The following is an 18468-nucleotide window of genomic DNA, read 5'->3' on the forward strand; positions in this document are numbered from 1 at the left end:
AAAATTTTTTTTATTTATTTTATTCATAGGTCGCTTTCTATTCATGTATGTATTATGTGTTCCAAATATGAGCCAAAACGGACCCCAAATACGTTTTTTGTGAATATCTCGATCCATGCGCCACCTAGCGGGATTTTTTCCATAGGTCGCTTTCTATTCTCGTATGTATTAGGTGTTCCGAATATGAGCCAAATCGGACCAAAAATACGATTTTTGTGAATATCTTGATCCTTGCACCACTTATCGGCGATTTTTTTTCATAGGTCGCTTTCTATTCATGTATGTATTATGTGTTCCAAATATGACCAAATCGAACCACAAATACGATTTTTGTTAATATCTCAATCCATGCGCCGCCTAGCGGCGATTTTTTTCATAGGTCGCTTTATATTCTCGTATGTATTAGGTGTTCCAAATATGAGCCAAATCGGACCAAAAATACGCCACCTAGCGGCGATTTTTTTTTCAGAACTCGCTTTCTATTCTTGTATGTATTATGTGTTCCAAATTTGAGCGAAATCGGACCACAAATACGATTTTTGTTAATATCTTGATCCTTGCACCACTTAGCGGCGATTTTTTTCATAGGTCGCTTTCTATTCTTGTATGTATTATGTGTTCCAAATATGAGCGAAATCGGATCACAAATACGATTTTTGTAAATATCTTGATCCTTGCACCACTTAGCGGCGATTTTTTTCATAGGTCGCTTTCTATTCTTGTATGTATTATGTGTTCCAAATATGAGCGAAATCGGACCTCAAATACGATTTTTGTTAATATCTCGATCCTTGCGCCACCTAGCGGCGATTTTTTGCTTATTATTGCAATGTCATCGGGTTCTGAACTATATTCCAAGTTTCAAGCTTGTAGCTTATCGGGAAGTTACTTAAATTTTAATTATAAAATTCGCGCTGGCCGCGCAGCCTGTCAAGTCAACCTAAAGAAAACAGTTTAATAAAAAACGATCGCAAGACCATAATTCTAAATGAACTTTTTAAAACCTCTAATATCTCAATCGCTGTCCCATCTAGGAAATTCTTTTATCCTTAATATTACAACCTAATAAAGCCCGAAGCTTCATTCAAAGTTTCAGGTCTGTGGGTTATCGGGAAGTTCCTTAAAACTGGAAAGAAAATTTTCAATTTAGGAGGATTTTTTAATTTTCACGATCCCTGGACCACCTATCGAAAACTTTTTATCCTGTTGTTGTTGTTGTAGCGATAAGGTTGCTCCCCGAAGGCTTTTGGGAGTGTTATCGATGTAATGGTCCTTTGCCGGATACAGATCCGGTGCGCTCCGGTACCACAGCACCATTAAGGTGCTAGCCCGACCATCTCGGGATCGATTTATGTGGCCACATTAAACCTTCAGGTCATCCCCTCCCTCCCCACCCCAAGTTCCAGGAGGTCGCCAGAGCCTCGTCTGTTAGTGAAACAGGATTCGCCGCGGATAGGTGAGGTTGACAATTGGGTTTGGAGAAGCTATATATTGCGCTGGCAACCTGAAGGGTTGCGCTACACAGCCCCTTGGATGTGGTATTTTAGTCGCCTCTTACGACAGGCATACCTACCGCGGGAATATTCTGACCCCCTAATCCACTGGGGTAACTTTTTATCCTAATGTTGTATTATCATGGGGTTCTGAAGTATGTTTATAGTTTTAAGCACTGCGGGAAGCTATCCATATAGCAGTTGCAAGATTCCACATGTTGTAAATGGACTTTTTTAATATACCGCTCCCTGTCCCATCTAGTAAACTCTTTTCCTAAATATAACAACTCAATAGAGCCTAAGTAACGTCCAAAGTTTCAGGTGTCTGGGTTATCGGGATGCTCCTATTTAATTTAAAAATTGGGACGACTTTTTGAATTTTCACTAGCCCTATACCACCTAGCGAAAATTTTTCTGTCATGTTGTATTGTCATAAGGTTCTGAAGCATGTTCTTACTTTCAAGAATCTAGCGCTACGGGAAGTTATACAAATAGCGGTCGCACGATTCCACATGTTGTAAATGGACTTTTTAAATATCTCTAAATCCCTATCACATCTAGGAAACTCTATTATCCTAAATATTAGAATTTAATAAACCCCGAAGCTACATCTGTTCAAAGTTTCAGGTCACTGGGTTATCGGAAAGTTTCTTAAAACTCGAAATCAAAATTTTGCAGTTTTTCATTATGTTGCATTGTCATGTGTGTTCCAAACTTCAAGACTCTAGCTCTCAAGGGAAGTGAGTTAAAAGTTGATTGCGAGACTCCCCAATTTTGTGTGGAAATTGGCGGAAAAACATCCAACGAAACATAAAGTTACCTTTTGTACCTTTCTAGTAAGTGCCTTTAAGGCCATATTAAAAGAAAACATTTTGTAAGACCTCTAGTACCAATGCAGCGCAAAATGTCTTATTAAGTGGTAAAACAAACTACCGATCGGAGAGACTCGTCAGTTGATCGACCACAAGGAATTGTGAAGAATACCATAAGCAAACAAGTAAGAAAGGCTAAGTTCGGGTGTAACCGAACATTACATACTCAGCTGAGAACTTAGCTGCGTTGGTTTCGTAGATGGTTTATAAGTGGTTTTTAATTCCATATCACATACGTTTGGGAAATTCGACCCATGACGTTTTTTGGAACGATTTTCCTTCATCCTTTGTCAAATAACGGAAAATCACCATGTAAGAAAATGAGCCTAGGATAACCCTGGAATGTGTTTGTATGAAATGGGTATCAAATGAAAGGATTAAAGAGCATTTAAAAAGGGAGTGTGCCTTAGTTCTATAGGTGGACGCCTTTTCGAGATATCGCCATAAAAGTGGACCAGGGGTGACTCTAGAATGTGTTTGTACGACATGGGTACCAAATGAAAGGTGTTAATGAGTATTTTAAAAGGGTGTGGACCTTAGTTCTATAAGTGGACCAGGGGTGACTCTAGAATGTGTTTGTACGATATGGGTATCACATGAAAGGTGTTAATGAGTATTTTAAAAGGGAGTGAGCCTTAGTTGTATATGCTAAGGCGTTTTCGAGATATCGGACCAGGGTGAACCAGAACATCATCTGTCAGGTATATATGTAATACCACGAACAGTATTCCTGTTATGATTCCAAGGGCTTTTGATTTCCGCCTGCAGAACTTTTTCATTTTCTTCTACTTAATATGGTAGATGTCACACCCATTTTACAAAGTTATATTTTGCGTCAAAAAACCAATCCAATCACCATGTTTCATCCCTTTTTTCGTATTTGGTATAGAATTATGGCATTTTTTTCATTTTTCGAAATTTTCGATATCGAAAAAGTGGGCGTGGTCATAGTGGGATTTCACCCATTTTTAATACCAAGATAAAGTGAGTTCAGATAAGTACGTGAACTAAGTTTAGTAAAGATATATCGCTTTTGCCCAAGCTATCGTGTTAACAGCCGAGCGGAAGGACAGACGGTCGACTGTGTATAAAAACCATTTCGCCCATTTTCAGAGAAAACAGTTATCGTCATAGAATCTATGCCCCTACCAAATTTCACAAGGATTGGTAAATTTTTGTTCAAATTATGGCATTAAAAGTATTCTATACAAATAAAAAGGCGCCCATTTTGAAAATTTCTTTTATTTTTGTCTTTTGCTGCACCATATCATTACTGGAGTTAAATGTTGACATAATTTACTTATATACTGTAAAGATATTGGCCCGTAGTCATAGTCGAAATAAAATAGAGTTTTATTGGTTTAAACATGGTTCTAAATTAAATATCATTTCAAGTCTGTTATAGTCCACTTAAAAACTATTTTATCTCTAAAAAAGTATTTTAAATTTAAAATAACATGAGCGCAATTTTAATTTTTTAAAATAGGTTTTAAGTTGGTGGTCTACTGTCAAAAGTTGCGAGAAATTAAACAATTTGCTATTTAAACGCAATGAACTTAAATGGAAGTGAAAAAAGGCTTCCCCGACAAGCAAATATACGTCAAGAACTAATTTATTATACCTAGAATACGTATTAATATGTTTGTGACGAAAATTACACAATTTTAAAATGTGCCATGGTTACTTGGCTCCACATATGCGAGAAATTTTTAATTAAGACTATTCCGCATTCATAGATATTTGTGAATTTTGATATTTTAGTTTCTTTAGAGGAAAAAGTAGCATCCTACACTGATTTTGGCATTAAATTTAGAAATAAATATTCAATGGAAGGAATTATTTACCACAGGCGTCGATTTTTAATACATGTAAAAAAATTTCGGGAGAGGTGTCAAATGACGCGTTTTAATTTCGGAAGCAATAATCCGAAGGCGGCAAAGTAATACTTGTACTCTGTCCAGATATTTTTGAAAAAAAATAAGCTTAAGGCTTTCATGTGGTTGATGTAATTTTGGTGATATTGTTGTACACAAAAAAGAGTTAACTAAAAAGTCGTTTTGCGCTGATACAATTTTCCCCAGTTTCGCAGCCGTTTGAGGGTAATTATTCGGTTTTTTGTGAATATCTATTAATAAAAGAACAATTTCTTATTTCCGACTTCTAATTATTGAATTACATTACAGAATTCTTGAATTCAATTCTGCTGGCAATTCCTCTTAAAAGAAAGCGTGAAATAAAACACGGAATACAACAAGAATTAGCAATAAAAATTTTAAGAACTGCTTGGTACGGGCGCTGCAGAACTTCCCCCCTTTATCACCCTCTTAGTCTATGTCATGATCGACTTGAGTTCAATGATTTTCTAATGTAAAAGGGACTTACACTTTACAGGTCCATGTAAAATGGCTCAACATTCTAGGTCACTTCTTTCCTATGGAAAACTATTCTAAACTCCCTTTATACTGACTTTGCTAAGACAAACCTAAATTTGATTTAACCTGATTATCATTGAATATCCTGCATACTTATTAGTATCGAGGTTAGACGTATCCCTATTCGGTTTCGGGTATTAAACGGCTTTAACGGTTAGGGCCACCTAACATTTAAGATTTGCATCATTTAGGCCGTCACATCTGTCTTAATGCAAACAACTTTTCTTTACAACATTCTTACAAACTATATAAACTATTCAACATGAATACGAGTGTATGAGTGAATAGCCTTGTTGCTTCCTTTGCTTTAAGGAGCCCAAATCCGCTTTAAACTGCCTATTCGTTTATGTTGCGAGATTTAAATATTTTTTAAGAACGAAGCTATGTAAGTAAATTTTCTTTAAATAAGTATGTTCATGTTCGATTAATAGATCGTGCCCTCAATTTTAAATTGACGGCTGATAAAAAACAGCGAATTTTTACAAAACGTTTTGCTAATAACTTTTAAATAGAATTGAATGATAATTATCTGCCACCGGATTATGATCAAAACGCGTTTTCAGGTACTCCTTTGACAATTTTTGTAGTATTGTAAGAGTTTTTGTCAAGTAAAAAAACCATTTTTTATACGTGGAGTCAAGTAACCACGGTTTTAAGGAACAGGGTGAACTTTTAAAACTTCTAAAAAAATTCTTCATAGCGCCAATCAATGCCTTTTAGCTGAAAACTGTGTTTAAAATGTCTATGACAGACCAAAATTTTAAATCCCATTTTTAATTTAGACAAAATTAAAGAGTATTTTATTCAGCGACTATGATTACGGGCCATTAAATTTTTTGTTAAAATTTGACTTTTAAATTTTTTTTTTTAAAAGTGGGCGTGTTCGTCATCCGATTTTGCTAATTTTTATTTAGAACACATATAGTAATAGGAGTAACGTTCCTGGCAAAATATCATCATGATATCTACAACGACTGCCAAATTACAGCTTGCAAAACTTTTAAAAGTGGGCGTTGCCACGCCAATTGTCCAAAATTTTATTAATTTTATATTCTGCGTCATAAGGTCAACCCACCTACCAAGTTTCACCGCTTTATCCGTCTTCGGTTATGAATTATCGCACTTTTTCAGTTTTTGGAAATTGTCGATATCGAAAAAGTGGGCGTGGTTATAGTCCGATTTCGTTTATTTTATATAGCGATCTGAAATGAGTGCTCAGGAACTTACATACCAAATTTCATTTAGATACCTCAAAAGTTACTCAAGTTATCGTTTTTACGGACAGACGGACGGACGGATATGGCTAAATGAATTTCTTTCTTCGCCCAGATCATTTTGATATATAGAAGTCTATATCTCTCTCGATTAGTTTATGCCGTTACGGTGTGCCGTTATGCGAATAAAATGAATATACTCTGTGAGCTCTACTCAGCTGAGTATAAAAAGCGCGAAAAAAGATTTGTTGGCCGAAATTTTCTGTTAAGAAACGTGTGGCGGTTCTGATCATGTTCGGAGATTTGGCCGGCAAGGTGAACAGTTGAAAATTTGAATGGGTTGATACTAATAAGTGTTGTTCAGAAAGGATGGATATGATCTTAAAAGCCATTCCTGATCCCAAAGCTTATATAAGTAATCCCCAAAGAAAAAAAGGAAGCTGTTACATAGACCCGATTTCATCAAACTATACAAAGTGGAAGGGAAGATCGTCGGTGGATGGTTCCAACACATTTTTATGGAAAAGGGATCTTTAGAGCTTAATGAAATCATGGCAATAATTTGTTACCGAGACTTTCACTACTAAAATTGTTTTGCAACAGCACCAAGACTCCAGACCAAGCTCTGATTTCTGTGTAATGGTATTAAGTAAATAAATGTCCAGTTTAGTTTGCTGACTTCAACATACAAGAAACTCCATACCGTCCTTGACAATGTTGCGCCGAAGGCAAACCATATTTGTATTGTATTAGCAAATTCGACGCATCACTATACCGCTGCACAACCAAGCTGGTGAGACAAATGATTGCTCAAACATATGAACAGCGGCAATGATCAAAGACATTACTCACACACAAACACAGCAACAAAGAGCGCTGACAACTGCCCCAGCGGGTTTGGGGGTTAGAATATACTCGCGGTAGGTATGCCTATCGTAAGAAGGGACTAAAATACCAAATAGATTCGGGGGGTTGTGTAGCGCAACCCTTTCAAGGGGTTGCCAGCGCAATATACATATAGCGCATTATACATATAGTTTAGTAAAATATATCGATTTTTGGAAAACTATTCTAAACTCCCTTTATACTGACTTTGCTAAGACAAACCTAAATTTGATTTAACCTGATTATCATTGAATATCCTGCATACTTATTAGTATCGAGGTTAGACGTATCCCTATTCGGTTTCGGGTATTAAACGGCTTTAACGGTTAGGGCCACCTAACATTTAAGATTTGCATCATTTAGGCCGTCACATCTGTCTTAATGCAAACAACTTTTCTTTACAACATTCTTACAAACTATATAAACTATTCAACATGAATACGAGTGTATGAGTGAATAGCCTTGTTGCTTCCTTTGCTTTAAGGAGCCCAAATCCGCTTTAACTGCCTATTCGTTTATGTTGCGAGATTTAAATATTTTTTTAAGAACGAAGCTATGTAAGTAAATTTTCTTTAAATAAGTATGTTCATGTTCGATTAATAGATCGTGCCCTCAATTTTAAATTGACGGCTGATAAAAAACAGCGAATTTTTACAAAACGTTTGCTAATAACTTTTAAATAGAATTGAATGATAATTATCTGCCACCGGATTATGATCAAAACGCGTTTTCAGGTACTCCTTTGACAATTTTTGTAGTATTGTAAGAGTTTTTGTCAAGTAAAAAATTACCATTTTTTATACGTGGAGTCAAGTAACCACGGTTTTAAGGAACAGGGTGAACTTTTAAAACTTCTAAAAAAATTCTTCATAGCGCCAATCAATGCCTTTTAGCTGAAAACTGTGTTTAAAATGTCTATGACAGACCAAAATTTTAAATCCCATTTTTAATTTAGACAAAATTAAAGAGTATTTTATTCAGCGACTATGATTACGGGCCATTAAATTTTTTGTTAAAATTTGACTTTTAAATTTTTTTTTAAAAAGTGGGCGTGTTCGTCATCCGATTTTGCTAATTTTTATTTAGAACACATATAGTAATAGGAGTAACGTTCCTGGCAAAATATCATCATGATATCTACAACGACTGCCAAATTACAGCTTGCAAAACTTTTAAAAGTGGGCGTTGCCACGCCAATTGTCCAAAATTTTATTAATTTTATATTCTGCGTCATAAGGTCAACCCACCTACCAAGTTTCCCGCTTTATCCGTCTTCGGTTATGAATTATCGCACTTTTTCAGTTTTTAGAAATTGTCGATATCGAAAAAGTGGGCGTGGTTATAGTCCGATTTCGTTTATTTTATATAGCGATCTGAAATGAGTGCTCAGGAACTTACATACCAAATTTCATTTAGATACCTCAAAAGTTACTCAAGTTATCGTTTTTACGGACAGACGGACGGACGGATATGGCTAAATGAATTTTTTTCTTCGCCCAGATCATTTTGATATATAGAAGTCTATATCTCTCTCGATTAGTTTATGCCGTTACGGTGTGCCGTTATGCGAATAAAATGAATATACTCTGTGAGCTCTGCTCAGCTGAGTATAAAAAGCGCGAAAAAAGATTTGTTGGCCGAAATTTTCTGTTAAGAAACGTGTGGCGGTTCTGATCATGTTCGGAGATTTGGCCGGCAAGGTGAACAGTTGAAAATTTGAATGGATTGATACTAATAAGTGTTGTTCAGAAAGGATGGATATGATCTTAAAAGCCATTCCTGATCCCAAAGCTTATATAAGTAATCCCCAAAGAAAAAAAGGAAGCTGTTACATAGACCCGATTTCATCAAACTATACAAAGTGGAAGGGAAGATCGTCGGTGGATGGTTCCAACACATTTTTATGGAAAAGGGATCTTTAGAGCTTAATGAAATCATGGCAATAATTTGTTACCCAGACTTTCACTACTAAAATTGTTTTGCAACAGCACCAAGACTCCAGACCAAGCTCTGATTTCTGTGTAATGGTATTAAGTAAATAAATGTCCAGTTTAGTTTGCTGACTTCAACATACAAGAAACTCCATACCGTCCTTGACAATGTTGCGCCGAAGGCAAACCATATTTGTATTGTATTAGCAAATTCGACGCATCACTATACCGCTGCACAACCAAGCTGGTGAGACAAATGATTGCTCAAACATATGAACAGCGGCAATGATCAAAGACATTACTCACACACAAACACAGCAACAAAGAGCGCTGACAACTGCCCCAGCGGGTTTGGGGGTTAGAATATACTCGCGGTAGGTATGCCTATCGTAAGAAGGGACTAAAATACCAAATAGATTCGGGGGGTTGTGTAGCGCAACCCTTTCAAGGGGTTGCCAGCGCAATATACATATAGCGCATTATACATATAGTTTAGTAAAATATATCGATTTTTGGACAAGTTATCGTGTCAACGGCCGAGCAGAAGGACAGACGGTCGACTGTGTATAAAAATTGCGCGTGGCTTCATCCGATTTCGCCCATTTTCACAGAAAACAGTTATCGTCATAGAAGCTATGCCCTTACCAAATTTCACAAGGATTGGTAAATTTTTGTTCGACTTATGGCATTAAAAGTATTCTAGACAAATTAAATGAAATAGGGCGGAGCCACGCCCATTTTGAAATTTTCTTTTATTTTTGTATTTTATTGCAGCATATCATTACTGGAGTTAAATGTTGACATAATTTACTTATCTACTGTAAAGATATTCAATTTTTTGTTAAAATTTTACTTTTAAAATTATTATTTTTTTTTTAAGTGGGCGTGTTCGTTATCCGATTTTGCTAATTTTTATTTAGCACACATATAGTAATAGTAGTAACGTTTCTGCCAAATTTCAGCATGATATCTTCAACGACTGCCAAATTACAGCTTGCAAAGCTTTTAAAATAGCGCCCATTGTCCATTGTTCAAAATTTTACTAATTTTCTATTCTGCGTCATAAGGCCAAATACCAAGTTTCATCTCTTTATCCGTCCTTGGTAATGAATTAACGTAGTTTTTCGAAATTTTCGATATCGAAAAAAGTGGGCGTGGTTATCTTCCGATTTCGTTCTTTTGAGCTCTGCTCAGCTGAGTATAAAAATACCAATGGCATATACAAAAAATATTATAACTCCATAATAATATTCCGGATGTTGAATAAGTAAAAAGGTTCAGATGATTAGAGAGACTGATATATGTACATAAAAAAACTATTAAAAATTACAAAAAAAAATTTATAAAATTTGAAATAACTTCGAACATAAATTTGTTTATAAATTATACAAATTAAACACCGCGCGATTTTTAGAACACGCCTGTCTGTATCTGCATAGTATTTATTGTGTTTCAATACTGAAAATCTACTTCACTTCTGATGTTGTGTAGAAAATCAACCTCTTCCTAATGGCGTTGAACAAAGTGACATAACGATTTATAAAAAAATACGTGAGAATGCTGCAAAGAAAGTAGCAGAATTGAAAAGTTTAAATGCGCTAGCCAATGCTAGTATTGGTGCATCACAAGAGCGCTGTCCATCAGCAATCGAAATCGGAAAGTGGCATATAGAAACATGGTATTCTAGCCCTTTTCCACAAGAATATGCCAGGTAAGTTGAAATAGTTTTTGTTTTGTTCTTTTCTTTTTATATAATCACTGCTTCTTTTATAATTTTCAGATTACCGAAATTATATCTGTGTGAGTTTTGTTTGAAATACACAAAAAGTCGCTCTGTTTTGGATAGACATCAGAACAAATGTTTGTGGAAGCAACCGCCAGGCACGGAAATATATCGTCATAATGATATATCTGTATTTGAGGTCGATGGAAATATCAATAAGATTTATTGTCAAAATTTGTGCTTGTTGGCAAAACTTTTTCTTGATCACAAAACACTTTACTATGATGTGGAACCATTCTTATTTTATATACTGACCAAAAATGATAAAAAAGGTTGTCACCTTGTTGGCTATTTCTCTAAAGAGAAACATTGTGCACAAAAATTCAACGTTTCATGCATATTGACTATGCCACAATTTCAAAGGCAAGGTTTTGGTAGATTTCTAATTGAATTCAGTTATCTGCTTAGTCGCGAAGAGGGTCAAGTTGGCACACCGGAGAAGCCACTATCCGATTTAGGACGTTTATCATATTTTTCTTATTGGAAATCAATAATTTTGGAGTATATTTATAGTCATAGGAATGATGGACGTATAACATTTAAAGATATTGCAAACAAAACAGGCTTAACAGTATCTGATATAGCATTAGCATTTGAATTGTTGAACTTTATAAAGCTACGTAAAAATGAAGATGATATACGTTACCAAATAAATATCAAAGTTGATTGGGAAAAAGTAATAACGCACTATAAAAAATTGCAAAATTCTAAACGCATTCCATTAGAACAAGATTGTTTACGTTGGAGTCCTTTGTTAACCAAAGCAGCTGTGCTGGCTGCTGATGGCATGAAATCATCCGAAGAAAGCAGCTTTTTAGATGGTTCTGCGAGATCTGAGCAAACAGTAATTGAACGTATGAGATCTAGGAAAAACAAGACCATGATGGCAGCAAATAATTTAACATTTATAAAAAAGGAGTTAAATACACAAGAGGCTACAACGCCTACGCGTGACAACAAAAGTAAATTCGCCAATTCATCCAATGAAAGTAAAATGGCTAGCGCAACAGTTGAACTAAATTTTCAGAAACGTAAGGGCACACACGTAAAAAACGGTAAAACGGATTTAAAAAACTCTTTGCGTGAGGCGATCGACGAAAGCAATGAACCGTCGAAGAATTATGACAATGAGCTGGAAAAAGGTAGAGATGATGAAGCTGATGTTATTAACGGTTCTGTCACAACAACAACAACAACAACAACAGCAATGTCAACTGCCACACCCGCCGTTGTTAAAGTGGTACCACAAACAACTAATCAAGAATACAAAAGAAGCTCACGGAAGCGGCAACTCAGCAAGGACGATACAGCTGATGTAATGGCAAATAACACCGCTGAAGAGATGGAAATTATGCATAAGCCGGATAAGAAAAGAAGAATTTATAACTCACCAGTTCAACCAATAGTGGAAAAGCTATCAAAAAGTGAAATAGAGGAAGCTGTTGTCAGCGCAGATGATGACAAACTGACAAGTCGTGCACAACGATTAGCGAATCGTAAGCACAGCGCACCCACTATTTCCACGAATAGAAGAAAACATTTTGAACGACAAACTGAATTGAAGATGAATATTAAACAGGAAGAGGTAAATGCTGTAGAGAAAACTGCATCACCACACGAGATGGGGATGGAGCCGGAGCCAGAAGCACCGAAAAAATGCACTGAAAATGACGACAACGAAGAGAAATCTACAAAAAATTATAACAATGACAAGCCCATAACTACAGTGCCTAAGTTAAGAGGCAAAATGTGTAACGATAGGAAAACGAGCTACAATGAGACCAATAATGTGGCTGTCGCTGCCACAGATGAAACAATCACTAAGGAAGGTAATGAAGTTAATGAAGTTGAAGAAGGCCAGCAAGTGACGAAAAACAATTCCGACCAATCTGAGAATAGTTGTTATAACACAGAGAAAAATAGTATTAACACAGACGAAGTGCGACAGGCAATTGATAACGAGCAACAGCAAGCAGAACAACATGAGGAAGAAGAAACAGAAATAGAAAGAGAACAGGAACAAGAAAAGCATACTTCACCTAGTAAAAGCGCTAAACCAGAACCAACTGCGTCAACGGCATCGGGAAACGATGAAAAGGTCTTAGAGGCCGTAGCAAAAAAGACGAAGAAAACCTTCGCTGAATTGATGGTAGAGAATAATGACACAAATGTCATTGTGCAAGAAACAGAGAAAAAATTGGAGAATGAGAATCCAAAAAGCCCAGAGAATGCTGCTAGCGAAAGCGAGCATAAGGCAGAGCAATGTAGTACTGAAAATGATAATACAACTGATGTAAATACAACAGTTACAGTTGTTGCTAATAATGCGACAAGTGATGATAATGAATCAAGAGTAGATGAATTGATGAAACAAAACGAACCAGCTAAAGAAAAGGAAGAAAAGGAAACAGCAACGAATGTAGAACATTTAGCAGATCCGATGCAAATTAAAATTACTGAGACAAAGGATGCTACCAAAAATGAGAAAACTATCAACACCCAAACAAACCCCAAAATTGAACCGACAACAGATATAACAACAGCAACAACAGTAGTTAAGGAGCCCTTATGTAAAATAGAATTTATCGATACGGAAGCATCACCAAAAAAGCCGACACAAATTTCTCCCAAAGATAATATAAAAGAAGATTGCGCAAGTTCACCATGCATGCCGAGTGTGGTTGAGAAAGGCAAGGAAGATGAACGAAAAGATGTATTAGAGATGCTACAGCAACAACAGCAACCACAACAAAGAAAAGATGTTGAGAACAAGTGTGAGGTGAAAAGTATAGCTACAACAGGGCCAGCTATTACCACTCCACCATCACCACCAGTTATAACTTCAGCTCTGAATATGCCTTTGTCATTGGCTACAGCAACAACTTCATCTGTTCTATCTGCGGCTACACCAACATCAATGGCGGTATCACCAATAACAACGGCTTCTACGCCAATGTCTATATCACAATCGGTGCTAACATCAACTTCAATAGCAGTGTCGCCAACTAAAACACCAATACCAACACCAATTGTAGTACCCACACCGATACCGGCAAAAGCTGCTGTAGCAGCAGCTGTTGCTTCACAACAATTACAAATACCAAAAGCACCAATAGTAAGTGAGGCGATCGTTTGTAAAACTGATCAACTAATGGACACCAAACCTTTGGTGACCATGAAAAATGCCTCACCACCTGCGGCAAAAACAGCGAATATGGAAACCATCATGGATACCAAAATAAACGAAGGTAGAAAAATTAAAACTGCTTTTGAGAATGTTATAGAAAGAAAGGAAAAGGCTTTAGCTCAATCCAACATACATAATAACAATGAGATCAACAACAAAATCAAAATTGCACAAAAAATACACGAAGCAGCAGCTGCTGTTGCAGCTAATTTAGAATTACAAAGATCACAATTGCAAGCGGCATCCGCAAAAAAGTCATTGAATCAAGCTGCAGCTATTGCAAATGTAAACTCTTTGAATAATAGTCGTAATGAAACGGGAGGTAGTGGATTTATTAAGACTACCCCGAAAGATAAACAAAAGTCGATTATTGCACATACAGATATTAAAATAAAGGAAGAAGATAAACAGCAGGTACAAGTGATAACCAGCAAAGGAGTTGATGCCGCATTATTATCACTGCACGATAAAAATCCCTATAATACAGCTGAACATCAAAAAATGCAAAACTCTGTGGATTTAAATAAAATTGCACCTCATTTTCCAATAAACCAGTTACCCAATTATCCAAATACGCCACAATATTGGCAATGGGATTATTATGGTTATAATTTCTCACCCTTGGATGCTGCAAGTCAAAAAAATCAAAACAAATTTGCCAAGGATTTGGCTACTACAATGGCTTATTCTCATAATTTTACACAAAATCTTTATCAATCAGCTATACAACATCATGCTCATCAGCATATGCAACAACAACAGCAGCAACAACAACAACAACAGCAGCAGCAACAACAACAACAGCAGCATACAAAAGAGAAATTGAAAAGCGATCGAAAAATGTCCACTTGCAAGAAAGAAGATTCAACATCGAAGAGCCAATCGAACACGAATAATCAAAACTTTAACAGCCGCGATGATGCGCATTGTGGTTTTACAAATACACAATCATCCTCTAGCTATACACAAAAATGTAATGTTCAAACGAAAACACATAAAATGTCTGCAGCCGATCAAACACAGCACATCAAATCCTTAAATCTCTTGCCCAACTCCAGTTCAAGGTTTTATAACCCAATTCTATCATCCGTACCAGTCGCCACTAATGCTCTTACACAGCAGGCTTTATGCCAAAAAGCTAGAGGTGGTAGTGGAGGCGAGCATAATTTAGTAAGCGCTACTGAAGAAAATAAAGTAAAATTAAGCGGTGGGGGTGGACATAACTCGACTGCTAGCCAGCAGCAGCAACAGCAAAACACGTCTCAAGATATATCAACATCACTCTCGTATAGTTCAGGTTCATCAAATCATTCTTCAAGCAATTTACATCACTATGATTGTGGTATGACAGTATCAATGACAATGGATTCACCAACAAGTATTGGTAGTGATATTCAACAGAATACGACCAGCCCTATTCCATCGACCACGCCACATATTCAACAACAGCAGCAGCAGCAACAACAACAACAGCAGCAGCAGCAATCACAATTCTCTGATTGCTCTATGCAAACTCATACAGGAAATACACCAATGCATATGGCGATACAGACAGCACACCTTCAACAGCAACAACAACAGGCAAATCTTAATTTAAACATGCAGCAATCGAGTAGCTCGCAGGCATTAAACTCTCTTACAAGTTCTCAGCAACAACAACATGCACAACAAAATCGAAAAGTTAATCAACAGGTATTTAGAAATTTTGAAATCAAAAAATATTCACGTACATAAATCTGGTGCGGTAATATAAGGAATTTCCTAAGATAACGTATTGAGATACTCTTAGTCAAATCAAATTTCAAAAAAAAAAAAAAGAATATAACATCTTCTTTCATTGTTTTGGTGATTTTTATATAATTTTTATATAACATTTACCTGGCTCTTCACCCATTTTCCCGTTTTCTTAAAACTGCTCAACCAACTTTTTCACAAATGATACTTCTGTCGTGGTATACTGTTGTAACCCTGTCAGGGTAATTTGTTTAGCGCTGTGGATGTTCGACCAAAATTACTAGTTATATCGTTTGGCATATCAAACACTTTTAAGATTCAAATGGTAAAGCATGCGATGTGACGTAGTTTAATATGATCTGATATGATATCTTTTAGTTATGTAAACAAATTAATGATAATATTGTTAGAATTCAAAGAGGTCATAGTATCAGCTTTATTAGTTCTACCTGAGCAAAGTCTACGAAAATTATTTACAAAACTGAAATTATAGTTTATTATATCACATCATATTAACTCATACGACATCGCCGTATCACCATATTATATATGTAGTATATTCTCAAAACTTAACTTTCCTATTTATCTAAATTCATAATTGTTCAATCATAGTTTATTTATCATTATTAATTTGAAATTTTTTTCTTCTTTATGCTGCAGACCGATCTGGTAGCCAGTAGCTCGAACCAACGCTCGTCCACACCGAAAGCAATTCGTGGTTCAAACTCTTCTGCAAACAACCAACAGCAACATCGTCAGGCCAAAAGCACACCACCTGGCAATTCAGCTATAAATGTATCACAACAACAACAGCAGCAGCAACAACAGAGTGTGAACAATAATCAGAACTTGCTCCAAACACAACAAGAACATTTACATAATATGCAACAACAATATTCGCAATTGAGTGGCCAACATCATCATCAACAAAATATGCATATTGATTATATAACATCAATACCACCAATTGGTCAAAATTATACATCGAATGCGTCAAATTCATATGATATTGTATCAATGCCAGCAGTGATACAACAACGGATGGCCATAAATAATACTTCACATTCGTTATCTAGTCCCCATCAGCGTACGATTGATCAATCGTCTTCATCAGCTTGTGCTGTCAACAATTTTTATTTACAAAATAATTTGACATCGAACGAAGCTAGCACATCACGTGTGCCTGTACCAGCGTCATCAGGAGGGGCAAACTCAAACGGTGGTGTTATTCATATCAGCCCAGATGCATCGGCTAGTTCCTCGAGCGGTACTGGTGATTCACAATTGGCACAGGATAATGTATCTGAGTCGTCCTCATCGAATGCAGGTACTACATCAACACAAGTTGGTAATTTATGTAGCCTTTCAAAATTACAACAATTGACAAATGGTTTAGATATTCAACCATGTAATACTTCACCTGCAGGACAAGTTAACTTGACGCCACCTCCACACCATCCAGTGTCTCATAATTCAATGACGCCACCACCGCATCTATTGGTGACGCAAAATCGCAGCTTGGGCACACCACCAAATATGCTACAACCGCAAATCAATCCATTACAGTATCATAAATATTATTCAAGTAATATGAATATAGCACCAATCGCGACCACACAAAATGTGAATAGGAATACACGTAATACTGCATCGGCACCGGCGCAACATATTGCCGTTTCATCTGTGACAACTTCATCAACAACAAGTCGCACCACAAATGTTCACATTAGTCCAAATTTGATGGCACCATATGGTACATATCGGATGACTACACCACAACCGGCAGCCACACCAACATATGCAGCTGGTGGTGATTATTCCAATTCGCAAATTCCGATGCAAATGGGTGTTATGAATATGCAATCACAATATCAGGATGCATGCGCCATTCAAAGGGCACAACAGAATTCAATGTATTCAACTTATCCACCCCCATATTTATCATTAAATGGGGCTATGCGAAGATAAAGTATTTAATGTATAGAAGTTAATGCTTGTAAAGTCTATATTTATATACATTATATTACAGTATGTTACATGTTTTTGATCGATCACGTAAATGTAAAACAAGCTATTATTGTATATTTCCTAAAAATAAAGTAATTGATTCAATTAAAGTAAATCTATTTGAAATGCGCTTAAGCAGCATAGTCAAACTAACAAAAGTTGGCTTAGATGGCAATACTCTGCTAAAAATCTAAAAAAAATAAGAAAAAAAGATACGCATTTATAAAATTAAAAAGAAATTTTTTTTCTTTCAAAATTTTAGAACGAACGGCTAAAGCGAAGACGAAAAAACCCAAAATACCTAATGGAGCATCAGAAAAAATACCTCGACTAACGCAAACAGAAATACGCTATGCGATTCTCTTCGGTTTCCGTCGTGAACTAAAGCCACTAGAAATATTCAATGAATGTCGTATTGCGTATGGAACAAAAGCACCTTCCCTACAGACTATTTTCAAATGGTTCCGAAAATTTGAAGCGGGAAATTTTTCCGTAAAAAACGAACGCCGCCGGCAAGGTCGATCAAAATATTAAACTGATGACTTAATTGTAGCTCTTTTGAGTACAAGACGAAGGTGCACGATTGGCGCACGAAATGGTTGCTGATAAATTGGGCATCAATGCCATGGCATCTGTGTTACGAGTTTTATTTTTTTCTAAATTATTTATAAGTAAAAACGAAAAAGGTTACTGTTATCTCTTGGTTCTATAAGTATGATGCGAAGCAGCATCCATGACATGAATCCCAAAAGGAACAATTTGAAAACTACAAACTCGGAAATTGGAAAGAAATAGGGAAATTATTTATGTTATTTTGTGCCTAATGAACAAAGCGCCCTTTTTTGTTGTCTGGAAGCCAAGTTTTTCAAGGGATGGCGGAAAAGCGTTCCAATATACATCTTTTTTTAGTCACCTTTTTAAGGATGAGAA

General features: G+C 36.2%; 1 protein-coding gene across 7 annotated transcripts in view; it reads left to right on the forward strand.

The window, feature by feature from the left end:
- Positions 1-17653, forward strand: part of enok (enoki mushroom) — a 57533-nt gene extending 39880 nt beyond the window's left edge. For 4 of the 7 annotated variants that reach the window (XM_067772092.1, XM_067772093.1, XM_067772088.1 and 1 more), the window contains 3 exons: positions 10319-10538; positions 10608-15489; positions 16192-17653. In XM_067772092.1, the coding sequence (XP_067628193.1) occupies positions 10319-10538; positions 10608-15489; positions 16192-17499 (6410 nt within the window). In that variant the 3' untranslated portion in view covers positions 17500-17653. The remainder of the gene's footprint in view (positions 1-10318; positions 10539-10607; positions 15490-16191) is intronic. The other 3 variants (XM_067772091.1, XM_067772090.1, XM_067772094.1) reach the window with 3 other exon arrangements.
- The last annotated feature ends 815 nt before the right edge of the window (positions 17654-18468 follow it).

The sequence above is a fragment of the Eurosta solidaginis genome, chromosome 3, assembly GCF_040869045.1.
Source record: "Eurosta solidaginis isolate ZX-2024a chromosome 3, ASM4086904v1, whole genome shotgun sequence".
NCBI lineage: Eukaryota > Metazoa > Arthropoda > Insecta > Diptera > Tephritidae > Eurosta > Eurosta solidaginis.